The sequence below is a fragment of the Rattus norvegicus genome, chromosome 2 (assembly GCF_036323735.1).
Source record: "Rattus norvegicus strain BN/NHsdMcwi chromosome 2, GRCr8, whole genome shotgun sequence".
Lineage (NCBI taxonomy): Eukaryota > Metazoa > Chordata > Mammalia > Rodentia > Muridae > Rattus > Rattus norvegicus.
Window position 1 is genome coordinate 142,118,659 of NC_086020.1, and position 21,895 is coordinate 142,140,553.

General features: G+C 39.2%; 1 protein-coding gene across 8 annotated transcripts in view; it reads right to left on the reverse strand.

The window, feature by feature from the left end:
• Positions 1 to 21,895, reverse strand: part of Nbea (neurobeachin) — a 559,026-nt gene that overhangs the window by 188,512 nt on the left and 348,619 nt on the right. For all 8 annotated transcript variants that reach the window (NM_001427608.1, XM_063282102.1, XM_063282100.1 and 5 more), the window contains one exon: positions 11,583 to 11,707. In NM_001427608.1, coding sequence (NP_001414537.1) covers positions 11,583 to 11,707 — 125 coding nt within the window. The remainder of the gene's footprint in view (positions 1 to 11,582; positions 11,708 to 21,895) is intronic.

Consider the following 21,895-nt stretch of genomic DNA (forward strand, 5'->3'; position numbering starts at 1 on the left):
AGTTTTCATTGTCTTAAACTCACAAATGTTAAAATACACGCCAGTTTCTGCTTATACTAAAAATTTCTTTAAACAATTTCAGGATCTAGCAATTAGTTTGTTATCTATCTATCTATCTATCTATCTATCTATCTATCTATCTATCTATCTATCTATCTATATTAACAAATACCATAAAGGAAAATATAACATGATTTATTTTGATTTAAGGGATTATTCTACAGTTAACTGTGGATACTAAAAAAGGGGTAGGAATCACTGGGCTGAAGACATCATTATTTTGAAATGTTTTACTTGGAGATTTTCTTTGTGGCCTTTGTCTCTTTTTTGCTTGGTTCTGGTGCAGTCCTTGGGATGGAACCCAGGTCCGTGAATGTTCAAGGCCAGTGAATGCTCTACAGCTGATCTATATTGTCACTTGCTTAGAGGAATTTGGGAACACACATAATACTGTTTTATCTCACCAGCTAATTATGTATACACTGTTGAATAAGTTACCTTCCTTGCATGTCCTTCAGTCTTCCCATAATATGAAAATTTTTACTTTGACTTATCATGTTTTATTCTTTCAATTTATTCCCATTATAAACATTAAAACAAATCCCTACCGATTTCTTAAGTTTAGTTTCCAATCTGTAAAAGAGAAAGAACAAGCATTTTCTCAACCTAAGTCTCAAGGGATTACTATAAAATTCAAATTGTGGACGCCTATTAATTTTGAACTTCATTAAACTTAAATTAAGGCTTTATCACTCATGATATTGCTGGACAAGATTTATACAAAGAAAAGAAGTGAGCAAAACTGAGGTTCATAAGCCTAAAATAAAACCAGCCTCATCCTCAAGTCCTAAGTGTGCTGCCTGGTCACAGCCACTGACAGTGCTCTGCGCTTTGTGGAGATTTCCGTTCACCATGCTCATAATCATTACAAAGCACAATGCACCCCAGCTTGACTAAAATAGATGTTTTCTGAGCAAAGAAGAACAGGCAGCTCATGTGCTGTTAGCTCTTGTGAAACAGACATAGTGCAGACAGCTGGCATTTAAACACCTTCCCTGAGACTGTTTCATTCATTTCATTCACTGAGTTAGTATTAAAGGAGAATCCACTTTCTTTTTAAATTTATTGTCATTGTCTTCATAGTTTCATCTTTGAGGTCTACGGCTTTTACCTAGGACCTCATGTATTCTATGGAAACACTATAAAATTGAACTGTGTTTCTAGTCCCTTTCCTTGCTTTTTGAAAAATTTTGGTACAGGATCTCAGAAAGTTGCCCACGCTAGCCTTGAGGTTACAGGGAAGGCCTAGCCAGCCTTGAAATTGTAGTGATACTCCAAGCACTGCCTCTGGCCTTGCTGGAATCACAGACCTGTGTGTGCCACCAGGCCAGGTCGTACATCATCAACATTTCTGATGGCTTTTGAAATTTTTTATTTGGCTATGTTAACAATATGAATGTTTGAAATCTTGGTTAGCTGAAGGAGAATACCTTATGATTTCTCAGTAAAAACAAGTTTAACATAGCATTTCCCCATCTTTGGAAGAAGGTCTTTGTAGGGAGGTTGGCAGAGTGAAAATTTTACCTTATTATAATTTGCCCTAAATGTATGTTTGTAAAATTTGAATGTTTGTAGACATCTGAAAATTAGCTTCACAAGAGGACATTCTTTTCAAGAGAGGTCTTTGAAATATGCATTATTTCTTGTTCAATGTGTCAATATGTATAAAATTCTGCAATTAATCTTCAAACTTAAATACCTTTTTAAAAGAAAAGCACCAATGATAGGGATACTTTGGGAAATGTTAAGAGAATTTTTCTTTTCTCAATAAAATTCAAGTCACAGAAACGAATACCTTTATAGAATGGTGCTTTACAGAATGTTTGTTTTTGTTTTGTCTTAGCTCTACACATTATTATTTAAATGCCACAAAAAGAAAGAGTTCAAGATAAATGTACCTCATATACCTTTCACCTATCACACTAGCTGCAGCCACATGATCTCACGCAGTGACACACATGTGTCAGACCATTACTGAGCATCATACAGTTCTGAACACTAGACAGTGAAGCATGAAGGAATGTTTCTATCATAGAAAAATTTAGTGCTCCCAACTTTGCCCATGTGAGATGAAAGGCATGTATGTGGAAACTTGCCCTGACAGTCATTAGCAAATATTTCCCTTCTAAGTAATTACAAATTTAGAATTAATCTTAAGAGTTTTATTTTAAACACAGAACACATATTTTCTCTTTCTTAAGATGGGGATATAAAAGGAAAGAGTCTTTTTTACCTGAACCATTGTCTGAATAGAATACAGAGATGGGGTTGGGGGGGGAGGAGAACGAAGGAAGGAAGAAAGGAAATAAGGAAGAAAAAGGAAGAACAGAACAAGAAGACCCCAGGGAGATCCCAATGGTGAACTCCCAACACCACATTAAAGAGAATGGAAACCTGAAACCTCTCCTTTTAATATGTGATCGATCCCCCAAGAAGCTTCACCCCACCTGCATAAACATCACTGAAAAAGAAAACATCGTCACACGTGAAACAAGCTGCTCATACCCAAACAGACAATTCCTGTGTGCTAAAGACATGCCTTCATGCAAAGGCAAGCTGGTCACTGGGCAAGTTTAATAAGTCAGATGTAAAAACCAATCAGGCTTTTAGTTATGGTGTTTCGGACCAGATGAAGAGTATCTAACACCACTTCATCTACAATTCCTGACCACTGACATGGAGTTTAGTGAGTGGTCACAAGTAGATACTATAAGACTTGGAAATGGCACTTGGACTTGAAGGCACATCTTTACCTTGCATACAATCGGGGCAGTGCATCCTTTGTGTTTCTACCCAGGAAGAATGTTAGACATCTCTTAGTCCTTCATTCCACAGTCTGAGATTTGAAAATGTTGCTGATGTGTCCTACACATTCGATATCAGCAATCTGGGTGTTAATTAAGATTCAGTGCTCACAGATTATTCTGAGTGTTAAATCCTTATTCAGACTAGTTATGTTTGTAATGACTGACTGGAATTTAAGGAAGAGAGAAGAAAATGGCTACCTAATGCCCACGGTTATTGCTCAGTGGAAAAGGACACCAAGGACACTTGCAAGTAAAAGAATTGGATCAATATTAACGCGATTTTCATTTCATGCTTCCCCAACTCCAGTAAGCTGACAATATACTCTGATTATGTGAACTGCCTGAGAGTAACACAGGTTATTAGAGCAGGAGGTGGAAATGGGAGGCACTTTTTATATTGACAGGCCTGCTAATAGAGTATACTGATTTTCAAAGACATGTAATACATTTTCACAATTTGGTTCTGACAGCAAAAACAGAATTTCATTTATTCCTAATTCAAAATATTCATATGTAAGCAATATTTCTTAGAGAAGACCAACAAAGGGGATACTCATAAATGAAATTTTAAGCAGAAAAATGCAATTAAAAAGGTTCAAGAAAAATGTTATGTATTTAAGTGAATTTAAGCACAATACAACAAGGAAGTGTTAATGTAATAATCTAAGATTTCATGCAGAAAACTGTAGACTGTGCTTTTAAAAGAAAAATTGATAATATATATCAGCTCTCTATGCATTTTAGGATAGATAGCTTTCATTAGAATTGTGACTAGCCTTGAAGCTAGGGTGATATATAATTATTTAAAACAGGATTTTATTGTATTGAAAGACACATGGTACATTTTACTTGAGTAAGAACAATGCTCTTGGGGGGAGTCTGGAACTCAGTATCATACAGGTCAGGGCAGTGTGTCCTTAACTATGTGTCTGAATTCACTGTGGGAGTCTGGCCACTATGACACAGTGCAGAGAAGAACAGTGATGGGAAATGAGTGTACTGAGACGGAAGAACAGCAGCCATTTCCTCTTCCTTTAAGCACTTTTCCCCCTAGAATAAAGGAGAGGGATGAGTTGGGGAAGGAGTTTGTAAAGGAAAGAAAGCCTGCTAATTCCTGTGCGCAGAGAGGTAGACAGGAGCAGAATGTAAGCCTGGAATCCTAGCGAATCTTGTAAAGGAATGAACAAGTAGTAGATGACAAGAAGGCACTCTGAAAGGGTGAGGCAATCCTAGAACAGCACTGGAAATGTGCTCTGAGGATCTCAGACCAAAGAACAGAAGTAAAGATGATGCGGGTGAAGGATGGGTGATGCTTTGAGTGGGTAGGCAACTGGTTCAGAAAGAGGGAAGACATGGTAACCAGCTTCTCCCTTCTCTTTACTAATAAAACTAAGTCCGGCTAGGGTGCTGCTGATATGCAGGCTATTTTAACAGTACTTTATAAAATGTAAGAAGCTCTGGAGGGGAGCCTCAGGAGCAGAATGCTTCCTAGCATGCGTGGGCCCAGGGACCAACCCAAGTACCTCAAAAAAAAAAAAAAAGTAAATACATGAATACAAAAATAAAGTCAAAGTTAGTATAACAAGTTAAACGAATTTAAAAAACATTCACAAAACGTTATGTTTTCCTAAGTGACCACCCACAAACGACACTAAGGTGCCCTGTACCAGAGCATCTTCACAGGTGACATGCAGTGAGCGTTACCAGATTACTACTAGGCAGACGCTATCAAGGAAACACTGTACAGCGCCCAGTGCACACAGAGCGTGCTGTGGTGGTGCTTAGGGTGAGCTTTTGCTTCACCCACCATATCGGTCACTTTGTTTCCTTGGTTCGATCTTTCCCAAACACACATCTTTCCACAGCTCTGTCTGTTCACAGCCTCATTTCCCTGGCGTCACCTCATAGCACTAACCTCTGTTCCTTCATGGGGTCTCCACTTAGGGGTCATTACTCTGTGTACTTCTGGCCTTCTCACATGCCCATTCTATCTGTCCACTGACTTAGAGGAACTCAGTTCATGTTTTCAATTGCCACTCAGACACATTACCTTCATGGAGCTCACAGAACTATTAATACACTGCAAGACAAATACCTACTGTACTGTGCATATAATTTACATATGAGGATGTAACCAGAAATTGGAATAAAATAAGCTAACTTATGAAGAGACGTGTTTCCCCTTCCAACTGGCAGCAAGTCCACTAGCCACATTTTATACTCACTTTCTGTCTAGCATTTCAAGGCGCTCTGAGTAGAACAAAGTATAGACACAACCAACTCATTTCAGATCTGAGAATGTCACATTTGTAGTATGTCTTTAGAAAAATCATTTTTCAATTGGGTTTCAAAAACTGATCAATGATGTGGTTAAACGTTGTGCAAAGACTTCATCAAGTATGTATGTATATGTATATATTTATAAACACTGACTGGTTTTCATTAAGCATCTAGTTCTACAAAAGACTGAGGACTCCAATGGGATGTATAGAAAAAAAATCTGAGTTTGGTTTGTAAGTGGCTTTTATTTTATCCGAGAACATTAAATATCTAAAATAAAAACAATTTTGTATCCAGAGCTAGAGACTGACCCCAAAGACTTGCTCAGGACAGTTTTTTTCCCTACTGAGTCATCTCCAGTCTTACATACAAATACTTTCTGAATTTCTGTCATTAACATAATCACTGAGTCCATCACATTAGGTCCTTAAGCCTTCCCATCTTGGTGAATTCTATTCTATTCTATTCTATTCTATTCTATTCTATTCTATTCTATTCTATTCTATTCTATTCTATTCTATTCTATTCTATTCTACTCTACTCTACTCTACTCTACTCTACTCTACTCTACTCTACTCTACTCTACTCTACTCTACCACTCCCTCTCCTCCCCTCCCCTCCCCCCACGTTGGCAGCTCTAATCCCTCTCCATCTTGGTGATTTCTAATCTTTCCACCCTTACTTCCCTGGTCTCCTGGTAAATTCAGAATCTTCTCTTGAGGCAGTTCATAAGTCATAGCTACTATATGGTACCCTTGGACATCCAGTCTCCTGTGCTCCTGCAGTGTAAAAATGCTCAGCTCCAAAATCCAGTGTCTAGAGCATTTGTGGCACACAGAAACTTCAATAGTGTACAGTGTGTTTGAATCTTCAACACAAGAACAGGTAGCTTGTTGGAACAGGTTTTGATATGAGAAATAATATGTATGTCTGAATGGGTACTATTTGTAGCTTTTATGAACCCACTTTAGGAAATTTATTAAGTCATTTCATTAGCCCATAAAACCATCGGGTGAAGTTGCTGGAACCTAAGTTTTAGTCTAAACATGGAGCTCCAATTGATAACACACCGATCAAAGCAGAAGGTCGTTCATGTTTCTACATGGTAAAGAAGTGGGCTCTAAAATGCTCTAAGGACTGCACACTCTTGGAAGAATAAGACAGGTGATTTCATAGTTTTTGGTTACATTGCCACACAATGTTGTTTCCTCTCTCAGTGCCTTCGTCTTTCCTGATACTGCATGTGACACATTACCGTGGCCATGCATGCAGCAGCAGGCTAATTTAATTCCAGCTCATTACAGAGCTGCTTTTAGTGTATCAAGGTCATAACTTGATGGCTTCACAAGCTTAGATAAATCAGGTGTTAAGCAGACACATCTCTGAGGAACCTAAGAATGTTCTCATTTGCAATTCTCAGCATATCTTATTTATTGCCAAAGAAATGACTGATTAACTTTGTCATCTTTGCTCTGTGTTTTTTTTTCTCCCTCCCTCAGGCTGAGGCAGCCTGCCCTCATCTGCAGTGCCAGATCAGACCTATTTAAGATGATGTCTTTGATCACAAGACATGAAGCACTTGCGATTTTAGGCTTTGATGAAATGTAGCTCCGCTGTAATTGTATGGAAGGAAAACAGAAGCCCAATGATGACTGACAGTCAACAAAGAGGACCAAATGTACTCAGTTTGCCCTATTCTTTGCCAGACACTATCTTCACACACTAGAATATACCAGGACTTGATGAGTCTAGGTTTCATTTTGGTATGTCACATTTAAAACCTACTATTTCAATTTTTTACCTATTAGCTAATTTTGCCCAAAGAATAAACAATGCAGATGGGAAGATGAGTTTTAAAAGATTTTTCTTATGTATTTCCACTGCTATAATTTGTAAAATTCATGATAATCAAATTTTCACTTGAAAGAGATTTTGCCATTAAAAACCACCCAAATCACACATTCAGTTCATGCAAAATTAGCACATTAAACACCAAAAAAGAGAAAGAAATGCCTCTAGGTTTTTATTAATCACATTCCAACACCAGAGACTGAGACTGTGTCAAATCATACTGAATCTTTTACACACGACAACCTCATAAATTATTCAATTCATTAGTGATACTAAAAAGCAGGAAAAATTCCATCGCTGCAAAGTCTATTTTCCAACTGAAAAGGTCAACTAGAAGTTTTAATAATAAAATCAGAGAGCAAACTTTCAAAATCATTATTAAATAAAATTATTGTCTTTTGTTTCCTTAAAATTATATCCAGCTGATTGTTTACTTATTTAAAGAATTCAAATTTTTGTTTGAGGTTCCAAATAAACTGAAAATAATACCAAGAAATCTGAACTACAGTCAAATGTTCCTTCCCATCATGGAATTGCAGCTCCATTATAATTGAAACCGCGTGTCTGGATTTAGGATATAAGGAACGATCAAGCAACACTAGACATGCCCACTAGACACGAAGTGCATTGCCCTCCTTCACTTCTGTTCTCCCAGGAGGTTACTAGTCTCCAAAGTCATCGCCTACACTAACACATGGCTCAAACTGGCCTTCAGAGTCCAGGTATGTCTTACCACTGAGAAAACACTGCCTATTTAAGAAACTGAAAGAAGATTTCTCAGTTTATTTGGTTCCAGAAACATCTGTTTCTACAACATGGATAAATGAAAAGTAGTTTCCACCAAAATCCACAGCAGAGGTTGTTCACTCACTGCCTAATGGCAGGACAGGATTTAAATCACGTCATCATGGGGGGGGGGTAGAAATGTCGCCATTATTGGACAAAGGAAGAAGGAGTGCATTCAATTCAATTTGTCCTAGTGGTCTCTGGGAATTTGCAACTTTATTCTATGAGGGGAGCCTAGCCTGCTGACCCAATATCACAGGTCTGCAAAGTGGCTGTTGGTCTGCACCCTGCTAGACTTCAGCGTACAGAAATGTATTTCAGGGTTTAAATGAAGGGTATTTAGACAATAGGTTGAGTTTTATATATTTTTGGTTTTCATTTTGGTTTTATCTTGATCTTCTGAATATAAGACTTTTCAGTCAGGCTTCCCAGCGTTTATTGAAGGAAGTGCTCTGTAATCATTGCTGGCAGTCACTTCCTTATTCTGAACAAGGGCTTCGTGTGCAATTAGAGGGCAAGCAGGGCCGGAGGAAGTGAGGATCCTGGCTGTTTGCAACCTTCCTTTTACTTGTCTGTAGACATCCCTCCCTGGAGTATTTCCAATTTTCCTGCCCTGGGCTCCTTTTCTGACTGCCACCCCTCTACTGAGCTCCTGAGGTCCACAGATAGCAAGGCCTGATGAAGGCTTGAAACTGTGTACCCTGGGAGTGTTCAGGGAGGGAGAGCTATAGACATTATCTTTGGTCTTTCACACCAAGACCTGAACCCTGGAGAGGAACCATCATGTGACTCTACCATAAAAATTGTACAGATGTTTTGAATATTTGTGGCCTAGATATGATGTCTGTTCCTAATACTTGTCAATGAAAAACACCCTTCTTTCTTTTCATTAAGGACCCTAACACAAGAGGGACAACAGGTCCTGAAAACTGTTTATCATGTAGCAATCACAATGAATGAAAAGAGCATATTTTAAATTCCCATGTAGTACACAAAAGGTTTGCTAACACAGCTCACCCATTTCAAGCAATACAAGAGTACCATTTATTTTAGTTCAGGCTTGTTAACAATAATTTCTGGGACTAAAATTTGAACTTCCATCTCAAAGGGATTTTTAAGGCAAAAAGATACAAATCAAATACAAAGAGAACCACTTTTTAAACAGAAAGAATATTTTCATACCAAGTTCTTTTGAAGTAACCTGTAGAGTACAGAAGGCAGCCTCTTCAGAATTAAAGCTTTTATCACAAGTACTGTCACCTAGCCTAATCTCTCTTAAAACGTGTCTGTAGACAATTCTACCTTCAAATGAGATAAACTGAGAGAAAATAGAGAACATGCTGTTAATCCCAACACTGCAGAAACAGAGGCAGGTGGAACTCCTGTGGGTTACAGGTCAGGGTCATCCACAGAGTGAGCTGCAGTCCAGTTCAAGGTACTAGAAAGAATAAATACCCTGCCTAAGCAGGCAGTGCACAGGGTTTCTACGAATCATGACTGTAACAACTCACTTTAAGTTGGCGTTAAATCCTTAGGGTGCTAAAATCCTTATGTGCTCTTTAGAGTTCATTCAAGAATTCCGTACAGTAAACACTCCTGTGATTTACTGAAACTTTCTTTTGTTATATTTACTTCCACCGTACAATTAATATGTAATTTTTCTTAGGGTAAGTGCTGCACTGAACCCTGAGATACAGTGTTGGTTTGCTAATGACTTGTACTACTTTACACTCACCTCCTCGAGAACAAGAATGGCACGACATAACATAAACTATACAACGCTGCAAAACTATTTACCAAATGCGATCAACTTTAAAATAGATACCTCACTTAAGTCCTCTCAGATTAGTGAAAATGAACACAGAAATAACTCTAGGATTAAAAGTGGACAATGCAAACTACACGGGCAGTGAGCATTATCTACTGTGGGATATATGGCACAAGAAATTCAGACATACCCAGCCAGACGTAAACCCGCAGAGCATTTAAAAATGGGGAAATAGGGCCAGTGAGATGGTCAGTGGGTAAAGGTGCTTGCTATTAACCCCATGAGCCTGAAATTAATCCCTGGATTCACACAGTGAAAGGAGAGAACTGACTCTCTTTGACCTCTACATATGAGCTATATAGCATGTAAACATGTGCCTCTACTTATGTATACAGGAGCACACACACACACACACACATACATACATACACACACACACACACACTAAATAAATGTAATAAAAATTTTAATGTATAAATGAAAATGTGATTAAGGAAACTTCTCAGACAATAATTAAGCACTTTATTAAACTATGATAATATTTTTATTAAACATTTTTAAAGGGAGAATTTGGGTACAGCTCTCTTGCTGTGTGGTGGTTGATGACACTGTGGATGTATGACTGTCATGCCCAAACTTCACTGGCATCCACCAGAAACCTGGGACCTAAATTGACTGAACCAAACAAGACTGTCTGCTTGCTTTGTCTGTTTGTCTATCTATGTGTCATGTGTGTGGTATAGATATGCATTTGTTTGCAAACATGCATGTGCATATGTGGTCATGTGTGTACACACATGTGGATGCCATGGATGTCTCTTTGACCACTTTTGATTGTGTGTGCATGTGTGCATGTACTTGGGGATGCCATGGATGCCTTCCTTGATTATTTTCCACCTTATTTTGTAAAATAAGGCTGGCCAGGGAGCTTCAGGACTCTGCCTGTCTCTGCTTATGCAATGCTGGGGTTACAGGCTTAACTTTTAAATGGGTGCTGGAAATCTGAACTCAGCAAGACTTTCACTGACTAAGCTATCTCCACAGCCTGATAATTTAGGGAGCATAAAAAATAGGGTAGGTTGCTAACAGATAATTCAAGTTATATATTCATCATTCACATATATGTAAATAGATACATCATCTATGTCTATGTATGTATATACAGGCATATACACATAGACATGCAGTTATGCATAACTATACATATCTTGCAGCAGAGCCTGTGTAGTGTTCCCAGTAGAAAAATACATAAAATACACAAAATCCCCCACAAAATGCACACACATGCACACCCCCCATGGCTTGTGATCATTAAAAATCGAAAGACAGTAAAAAGAAATTCATTTTAATACAGTTTTAGGTTATTCTAAGAGTGTTAGGTTTCTATAAGGTGTAGGGATTTAAATCTCTTACAGTAAGCTACAACCTCTTAAATCATACAGCAGAGGACTCCTGGGTCTGGGTTGAGTCAGAGAAGATGCCCCTAACCCTCAAGAGACTGGGGGCCCCAGACGTTTAGAGGTCTGGTGGGCAGATGGGTTGGGGACATCCTTGTGGAGACAGGGTGGGGTGTAGGGGTGCAGAGAGGAGGTAAGGGATGTGGAACTCTCGTAGACCAGGAGGGGGATGAAATCTGGAGTGTAAAGATAGATAGATAGATAGATAGATAGATGATAGATAGATAAATAGGTAGATAGATAGATAGATAGGTAGATAGATGGATAGATGATAGATAGATAGGTAGATAGATGGATAGATGATATATAGATAGATAGGTAAATAGATAGGTAGATAGATGATAGATAGATAGATAGATAGATAGATAGATAGATAGATAGATAGAAGAAAGGACGAAAGGAAGGAAGAAAAGAAGAAAGAGGTCAATATTCAGATAGTACTGAAGGGCGAGGCAGAATATAGTAATTCTGACTCTTAACACAGTGAACATTATAGATCACTGCAAAAACAAATTCTTCTCACAAAGGACCCTCACCCAGGATAGATTCTGCTACTAAGGCGGTGGTACTCACCATACTCTACAGCAGATTTGAGCAGTGCTTCAGCATGTGTAGAGCCAAAGGCATTTCGAACAAATCTCCTCCTTCGACGAAGATCATCCTCCCAGTAATCTAGGCGCCAGAAATCATGCAATTGACTAGATATGGGAAATAAATAATATTAATGTTAGAAACATAAAGTGAAAACTAGAAATTTATTTGTTCCCAAAATGTAAAATGTTATTTCACTAGTATCTCTGGAAAATTAGGAGCACTATGTTTGTATGAGTATTTCTATTAAAACCAGACAGAAATTACAATAGCTGCATCATTCTCTTAAATTGTAAATGCTTGGCTCTTTTCTTTTCTTCAGTGTTCTTTTTCTCTAATAAAAGATTGATCACGGGGAGTTTAGTAACAAACAAAATATCAAATTGCAAGCGTTAATGGCAGTTTTCTTTCTTATACAGTCTATTACAAGGTTGTAAATCACAGAGCAGACCTTACTACAAATAGTCTGCAATTTAATGACTATGGCTTAGTAGACTGAATTAAGAAGAATAAAATATTGCCCATGTGGATTTGGTGGAGAAATGATTAAAATAATGTGCTGAAATATTCATTGAAGTAACTCCCTGCTGCCCACAGCAACCTGAGAAAAGTGCAATTTTATCCATTATTAATAATACCAAATTAGTTGCAAAAATTTCCAGTATGTGGTAATTGTCTTTGTAAATTATTATTCTAATGTTAACAGTCCTCAAATGATTTTACAGCTTTCATCTAATATAAACCATTAACAACTATGGTTATCACCGGATAACATTGTCTTCTACATGCTGAACCATTATTAAAACCCACAGTGCATTTCAGAAACCACAGAAACATGCTTGCTACATGTCCAATGCAGCATTCTGTGATGGAACTTGGCTTTCAGTTTAACCAAACAAACACTGGGAATACTATCTCAGCTTAAAAAGTTAGGTTTTCTGTCTACACAGTTCAGCCTGATATAGTAAAAAGAAGGATACTGTAACTTTTGTGAGCAGCACTATTCCTAAGTATGCAGAAAGCTTTCATAGCAGATTATACACCTCTCATGGCTCACTGCAGGAGAACACAGCAGGGGCTACTTTTTGTTTTGCTTATTACTTGTATCTCTAACACTAGGTTTGCCATAAGTATACTTTCAACAAGGAGTCAATGGATTAATTTCTTAACTTCAGAAAGTCTGTATCTTGGGAATAGAGAGATAGCTTAGGAGTTTAGAGTACTTGATGTCTAAAGTTCCAGAAATTAGATTAGTCACTGTCCTATCAACATGAAGAGACACCATGATTAAAACAACTCTTAAAAAAGAAAGCAGTTAATTGGGAGCTTGCATACAGTTTTGGGGGCATAGTTTATTAGCTTCTTTAAATTTTAATTTTTTTCTTTCTTTTATTGGATATTTTATTACATTTCAAATGTTATCCCCCTTCCTGGTTTCCCCTCTAGAAACTCCCTACCCTGTACTCTTTACCCCTGCTTCTATGAGGGTGCTCCCTGACCCACTCCCTCCCGACTCCTGCCCTGGCATTCCCCTACTCTGGGGGCATAGAGCCTTCACAGGACCAAGGGCCTCTCCTCCCACTGATGACCTACAAGGCCATCCTGTGCTACATATGCAGGTGGAACCATCGTTTGCTGCATGTGTACTCTTTGGTTGGTGGTTTAGTCCCTGGGAGCTCAGGGGCGGGTTGGTTGGTTGATATTGCTGTTCTTCCTGCAAACCCCCTCAGCTCCTTCAGTCCTTTCTCTAAATCCTTCATTGGGGACCCAATTCTCAACACAATGGTTGGCTGCAAGCATCTGCCTCTGTATTTGTCAGGCTCTGGCACAGACTCTTAGGAGACAGCTATATCAGGATCCTGTCAGCATGTACTTCTTGGCATCCCCAGTAGTGACTGGGTTTGGTGGCTGAATGTATGTGGGCTGGATCCCCAGGTGGGGCAGTCTCTGAATGTCCTTTCCTTCAGTCACTGCTCTTGTGACCATATTTTCTCCTACAAATATTTTTGTTCCCCCTTCTAAGAGGGAATGAAGCAACCACTCTTTGCACTTCTTAGCTTCATCAATCTTATCTAGTTTTGGTGGCTGTATATATATGAGTGACATGTGGTGCAGGCTCTGAATGGCTGTTTCTTCAGTCTCTGCTCCAAACGTTGCCTCCATTTCCCCTCCTATGAATATTTTTGTTCCCCCTTTTAAAGAGTAAAGCATCCACACTTTGGTCATCCCTCTTCTTATGGATTATATCTTGGGTAATTCGAGCTTTTGGGTTAATATCCACTTATTATTGAGTACATACCAAGCGTGTTTTTCTGTGATTGAGTCACCTCACTTAGGATGACACTTTCTAGTTCAATTCATTTACCTATGAATTTCATGAAGTCATTGTTTTTGATAGCTGAGTAGTACTCAATTATGTAGATGTGACACATTTTTATATCCGTTCCTCTGTTGAAGAGTTTCTGGGTTCTTCCCAGCTTCTGGCTATTATAAATAAGGCTGCTATGAACAAAATGGAGCATGTGTCTTTGTTGTGTGTTGGAACATCATTTGGGTATATGCCCAGGAGTATGGCTGGGTCCTCAGGTAGTTCAATGTCCAATTTTCTGAGGAACCTCCAAACTGATTTCCAGGATGGTTGTACCAGTCTGCAATCCCACCAACAATGGAGGAGTGTTCCTCTTTCTCCACATCCTCCCCAGCATCTGTTGTCACCTGAATTTTTGATCTGAGCCACTCTGATTGGTGTGAGGTGGACTCTCAGGGTTGTTTTGACTTACATTTCCTTGATGACTTAGGATGTTGAACATTTTTTTTTGAAACCTTAAATCCCACCACACACTTCCAATTTAAAAAGTACCCATTGCCTTTCATGATTTCAATAGTGTTTAAAAGTCCAAAGCTTCTTCTGAGACTCATGCCATTTTCTAGTAACTATAAGCTCCCATAATATCAAAATCAAAAGGCAGATCACATGCTCCAAGATACAATGGCAGAGAAAATATTTTATCATTCCAAAAGGGAGGAAAGGAAACATAGTAAAGGAAATACTGGACCAAAGCAAGACCAAAAACTAGCTGGTCATAGTCTGTATTTCCATGTCTGATGTCAAACACCGAATCTTCAGACCTCCAACTCCTTCCAGTTTTGTTGACTGAAATACACTTCTTTCTTTTGGGCTGGCTCATTCCCTGTTAGCAAACTTTCTTTAACAGGTATCCTGTGACTTAAACATCTCCAACATCTTGGGGGTCTCCAAGGCAATCCAGGCTTTACTTTCACGGCATTACACAATGGTCTCTCAGAGCCTCCATGCAAGGATATCACATGCCTAGCCTTAGCAGCTTTCCTTAGTCACAGAAGGAGATTCCATAACTGTTTTCTTATATCCTTGACCCTTAAGTTGAAACCATGTGGCAGAAGCCCCCAAGTTCTGCTGCTTGATGGGGCTGGAATTTGGTCTCTTGTTCAAGTACATCTGCATCAGCTTTCTGTTGGTGGTGGTTTCCTTCATGGCTTAAACTTTTCTTTAATTCCTTTCCATAAATTGGATGCTTAGCTGAATGAAGTCTTGCCCTGAGGTCACCACTCCCTTTATTCCATAACAACAGGTTTTTCTTTATACTTTTTTAAAACTCCTAGAGCATTGGAATTAGCTCCACTGTATTATTTCCTAGTGTTCAAACTTCACTGTGTATTTTTCCTTGCTCACCTTGCTCCTTATAATGATGTAATATAGACAATATTAGGCTGTCTTGAAACCTCTTCTGCCAACACCATTAATCCCAAACTCTTCAATTTAACCTCAGGAATATTTTTAGGGGAAGGACAAAAAGCAGTCACATACATTGCCAATATCTCAAGAATGGTTTCTAGGTCACTTACTAATTAATACTATTCCTCTCTGAAACTCCCTGAGTGGGGCCTTTAGCACTATTTTCCATGTCGTACTAGGATGGCCTATTAAGTAAGCTCTGCCTAATGTGTAACAATTGCTTTTCTAGTCCAAAGTCCCAAAGTCTTCCATACCCTTCCATATAATAGCATTGTCATGGCTGCTACAGAGATAGTCCACTCTTGGTACCAACTTCTGTCTTAGTCACTCTTCTACTGCTGTGAAGAGACACCATGATCAAGACAAGTCTTATAAAAGAGAAAATTTAATTGCTTACAGTTTCAATTTTGTTTAGTTTTTGGACAAAAGACTGAATTTACAAGATAAAGTAAACTGTTGGATATTTAGCAAAGTTAGTCAAAACAAAGAGATACTGGAGCACTCGGCCTTCCACTTGTGTGAAAAATATGGTAATCAGGATTATTAAGTATCATGGTAATCATGATTATCAAGAATTCTGTGTAAGCCATCTGATCCTGCCCAGATCAAACAAAAACATGAATCTGACAGGTTGCTAATTAAAATTATTTTCACTTGAAGAGGCACAAATTATATAATGTACTTTTATGAAATCCTTGTCTTCATATGGTAAATATATGCCAATAAAAGATCGCATATTAAAATGGAATGTGCATGGTGAATGGATGGAACTTGAGAATAATATCCTGAGTGAGGTAACAGTCCCCAAAGGACATGCATGGTGTGTACTCACTTATAAGTGGATATTAGCCATAAAATAAAAGTACCATGCTATACTCTACAGAGCTAAAGAAGCCAAACAAGAATGACAGCACAGGCAAGAATGCTTGATTGTCACTTAGAAGGGGGAATAAAATACTTCCAAGTGGCAGATGGAAGCAGGGAAATGGATGGGAGAGACGATGGGGAGTGGAGGAGTTCAGGGTTAGGTATGGGGAGCAACAGGAGAGATGGCCAGAGGGACATGATAATGTGTGGAAATCTATAGCCGATGGGGGGGTGGTGGGAAGGTGGGGGAATCTTCAGGACATGAGAACCTGGGATAAGGGTGTCACCCAAGATCAATGGGGTATTGTTAGTTTCAACTTGCAGAAATGGGGAAGAGGCCACTTCCTGTAGCCAGACAGGACCCCCTGTGAATCAACTGATAGGGACATCAATCTATCTACAAAACTTTCAACCCAAAACTTAACCAGTCTATAAGGAATGCAGGAATAGGGGTTGGAGCAGAGACTGAGGGAATGGTCAACCAAAAACTGTCCCAACTGGAGACCCATCCCATGAGCAAGCACCAATCCCTGACACTGTTAATGATACTCTGTTATGCTTACAGATGGGAGTCTAGCATGGCTGTCCTATGAGAGGCTCCATCCAGCTGCTGACTAACACAGATACAGACACCCACCGCCAAACAGTGGCTTGGAGCTTGGGGATTCTTATAGAAAAACAGGGGGAAGAATTGAGGGTGCTGAAGGGGATAAAAATTCCACAGGAAGATCAAAAGTGTCAACTAACCTGGTCCCTTCGGGGCTCTTAGAGACTGAACCACCAACCAAAGAACATTCACAGGCTGGACCTAGGCCTCCCTGTACATATGTAGCAGATGTGGTCTTCATGTAGCTACCAAACAACTGAAGTAGGGGCTATCCCAAAAACTGTGGTCTGTATGTGGGATATGTTCTTCTAGCTGAGTTGCCCTGTTTGGCCTCAGCTGGAGAGGATGTGCCCAGCCCCACAGAGAATTATGTGCCAAGGTTGGGCATTTCCCAGGCAGACCTCTTCTCAGAGGAGAAGGGGCGAGTATAAGGGGAGGGGGAGTGACTGGAAGCAGGGCAGTGAGCAGAATGTAAAGTGAATAAATAAAAAATAAGTGACCAGCTCAATTGAGACAGAAACAAAAAAAACCCAAATAACAATAACAACAACCACCACCACCACCAAAAAAACTGGTGTATTCCACTTTTCTTTTGTTCTCTCTCTCTCTCTCTCTCTCTCTCTCTCTCTCTCTCTCTCTCTCTCTCTCTCCCTCCCTCCCTCCCTCCCTCCCTCCCTCCTTTTTTTCTTTTTTGGTAGTACCTAAGGATTAAAGCCAGGGCTTAGTATACATTAGGCAAATGTTCTATTATTGAGCTTTATCCCAAGTCCTAAACTACACACTTCAATATTGTATGCTGATAACTTGAGTACCTGAACTATATATATTAAATGAGTCGCTTGTAAGGGTAAATAAACTATATTCGAATGAATAAGCATGTCACAGTTTCCCCCTTTTGGGTACACTATAGCTTGTACTTCTCCAGCCGCTCGCTCTCTCTCTCTCTCTCTCTCTCTCTCTCTCTCTCTCTCTCTCTCTCTCTCTGACATACTCATGCTGTGTAGCTCAAGTTTGCTAGACCTTGTAGCAATCCCCCACCTCAGCGTGTCCAATGCTGGGAGACAGAGTTGGTCAACATGCCTAACTCTATATGCACATAGAAAAGCATGCTGATGTGACAACTTCTTGGCTAGTTACTTATGAGCAACAGCAAGTAACTTGCAGACAAGAGTCACAGAGACAATGGACAGAGTGCCATGACCCTTTCCCTTCACATGCCATTGTGTATTTAAGATGTTAGAATGGCTTCTGTGAGCAGAGCCTTCCTGAAGGTCTTTGCTGGACATGGGTACGAGTCCCTGAGGTGCTTAGGTTGTTTGTCACTTCAGTATAATTCAATAGTTGTTAGAATAATAATTGCATCAGGCCAATGAGTGGGACTCTAATCGCTACATATGCTCGCTTATTTAGTCCTCATCAATTCTAAATGAGAAAAGCACCACCATTGCCCACCCCTATAAGGAAGAAAATAGAGACCAGAAGGGGTTGATGTTCTCCAGATCAAGCAACCACTTAATGGCAGAGCAAGTGTGTGTGCTCTGGTAGTCGGATTTCCTAGCTACACTCGCTGCAAAGGCAACTGAGAAAATGAATTCTCCTGAGGATATGACACTGAAGGCAGCTGTTTCCTGCCTCCTTCCAAGCATAGACAGCCACTGTAGATGGACAATGTTTATTATGGGAGAAACACAGTGAACTTTGAAAATTCATGTTAATGTCATCTAACAATTTTTAGGAGAAATATATCAATTTTTCTTTTAAAACTCTTATTAGCATATGTTATTCATACTCATTCCATTAGACAGATCTTATTTCTACTATTAATGTGAAGGGGAGGTATGTTTATTTGATATAAGGAGGAAAAATCACTTAAGAATAAAATCTTTATAGTTCCCTTAAAATAATTATTTCAAAGGCCTCCTATTTTGGAACTGTGCTCCTCCAAAAGGCCTTTTGTAGAGTCTGGGTGTTGATATGTTCAATTTTTTAATTTGCTTTTAATTCCCTTTGTTTTTCTCAGAGAAGTCAGGTGCTATTCTTTGTGTTTTTTGGTTTTTGTTCTTTTTTGTGCTTTTTTGAGACAGGGTTTCTCTGTGTATATCTGGATGTCCTGGAACTCAATTTGTAGACTAGGTTGGCCTATTATAAGGTGGTCTAAGGAAGGAGTCCCTCGAGATGCCAGTCACACGACAGGGGGGCTGAAAGTCCCATTCATCTACATGACACCCTTTCATATCGCCTATCTTTCTGTATTTTACACCAGCTCTGGGCTGCTATTTGCACAGTTGAGTTTGTGTTTGCAATCCTCTGGATTCACGTTTGCATCAGGCCCATTTCAGTTAGTGCTCAGTAATCACATAAACTGGCATTTCTACCAAGCAATGTGCACATCAAGATGCCATGCATCACACAGGCAACAAAGAAGTGTAAGACACTAGCTAACATACATCTAATTTTGTCTATAAGTCATATACTTCCCCTATAAGAAAATGAAAGAATACTGTTTTTAGAACTTAGAAAAGGATTGGGCCTCTAAGACAATTCCTAGAGGTGAAACTTTTCTCTTCCTCATCTTCCTTCTCCTAATTTGCCTGAGTTGGTTCTTTTCCAACTCAGATTTAGCACATTGGTGTATGCCTACCAAGTAACCTTAAGCCTTTTAAGGCCCCAGCCTTAAGATCCCTATGTAAAACCTCAATGTCTAGAGTAAGTCAGTGATATCATACAGAGAACAAATACTATCAATTTTAGGTAAGTTTATAACTGTCGACTTGCAAATCAAAAACCAAAGCAAAGGGCTGCTTGTGACTGTTACTAACAAACCTTGCTAGTGTCCTCTTGACCTTCTTGTACACACTCTGGTCCACTCACACCCAATTCCCACTAATGATAGCATCACACACAATTATACACGAAAATGCAATTAAGTTATATGGATAAGCACTTTGACAAGTTCATATACATAAATATATATAAAGAGTGTGAAGTAAAAAACAACAGATTCTTAATGACCTCTGGCATTCGATGACAAAGATGAATTCTTCACCTAATATAAACAGACTAATTTCACTTTTCCATGGTTCTTGAGTATTATAATAATGGGGAAGCTGGAAGTTACCATCTTAAAATATTTCAGTATTCCATGACTCCACCCATCTGAGACAGGACTCATTTTGTAGTCCAGACTAGCCTGTGAATCACTATGTGGCTGAGGCTAGTCCTGATATCCTGGTGATCTTTCTTTCTTAGCTTCCCAAGTGTTGGGATTATAGCTGTGCTGGGACTGAGATGTTTTGTATATTTATTATTTATTTATTTGTTTGTTTGTTTTTTGAGACAGGGCTTCTTTGTTTTAGAACTCACTCTGTAGACCAGGCTAGCCTGAAACTCACCTAGATTTGCCTGCCTCTGCCTTACAAGTGCTGGGATTAAAAGCATACACCACCACAGCATGGAGCTTTGTTATTTTTTAATTTACATATACTTCATAAAGTCTGTATTAAATATACTCTGTATGATATAGTATAACAGGGTATAAATACACATATATAGTCTATACACATTATATATGCAGTAGAAAATACAAACCTCACACACTATATTAAAGACAAGGGTCATCATTGTGTCAGAAGGCAGTGACTAGCACATGGAGAGTTCTCTCCACCTTTGAGTCGTTACCATTCTGAATCACTCCTTCCCTGTCCTGTGTTAATGAAGCTGGGCCCATAACTACATCTCCGGTCTTTCCAGTGTACGAGAAGGAAGTGAACAACAAGGAAGACCAGGAGGCTTTTGCGGAGACTCTAGGAAGCTGGAATGGCAGCTAAAGCCTCTAGTACGTATCTAGTGGTTTAAGAACTTTCAGCAAAGTCTGAGGAATCACTACCCCTGCTAACCTCACACACTTGTTCAGCAATAGCAGCAATTCTGAAATGCTTCAAAGAAATACTATTTCGGCTAGGTCTAGTGGGGCAGGCCTATGAATCCAGGTATTCAGGAGGTTCAGGCAGGAAGATTTAAAGTTCAAAGCTTGTACTACAGAGTATAACAGTGTAGAGAGGGAGGGGAGGAGGGAGGGAGAGAGGGTAAGAGGGAGAGACATGCTACCCCACAAAATACCCAGCAGAAAATATAAACATTTAAATAAAAGTAATATCTTCTTTATCACTTTGATAAAAACAAAGTAATTTTCAAACAAGCAAACAAACAAACAAACAAACAAACAATAAAAACAATAACAGCAAAAACAAAACTGACTAACCAACCAAAACCTTCTGAAGGCTTAGTATTCACAGGCTGTTATTAGGCAAGGAAGCTTGCCAGTGAGTGTTTATTTTCAGGACATCCAAAATCACAAGCATAGCCTCCCTAATACCTCACGGCAAGAGATACTAACAAGAGGACTTTTCTGAACTTCTGCTCTTCCTACCACAGGCATTTCTGATAGACAGCAAGGTCCCTTCTCCGTACACACATCAATTCTCTAATTGTTCTCTTGTATTTCTGCACATACTGCAGTTCTGCTAGGTACAAGTTCAGGGAACTCTAATCCACCGAATTCAGTCCCCCATCTAAACCTTCCATGTGCGTGTCTCTAAATGAATTGAAATATTAAAAAAAACAACCTTGCTAGGTTCATAGTTTTCATTTATGTGGGACTAACTGATCATCAACTGCACCGATTTTTATAGCAAAGATATTAACAGTGAAAAGTCAACACACACATATATGTGTGGCTTACAAGCGGTAAAAAAGCATAGAAAAGCCAAAGGTCAGGTGACATAGAGAACATGACACCCCTAAGCCATCAACTCTCCCACAGAGTTGGAACAGAGATGGAGTAATCAAGTGAGTGAGTATCCTCAGCAAGGAGTGGGGCCACGCACAGAACAGACCACGCTGTCTTTTTGCTTCTTCCCTTTGCAGAATCCAATAAACTGCCATTACAGTCTGTCTGCATGGTTCCATTACTAGGATTCTATAACATCAGCTTAATCTCTTGATAATTATAATAAATGCTTGTAATCAAAGTAGGAACCATTTAGA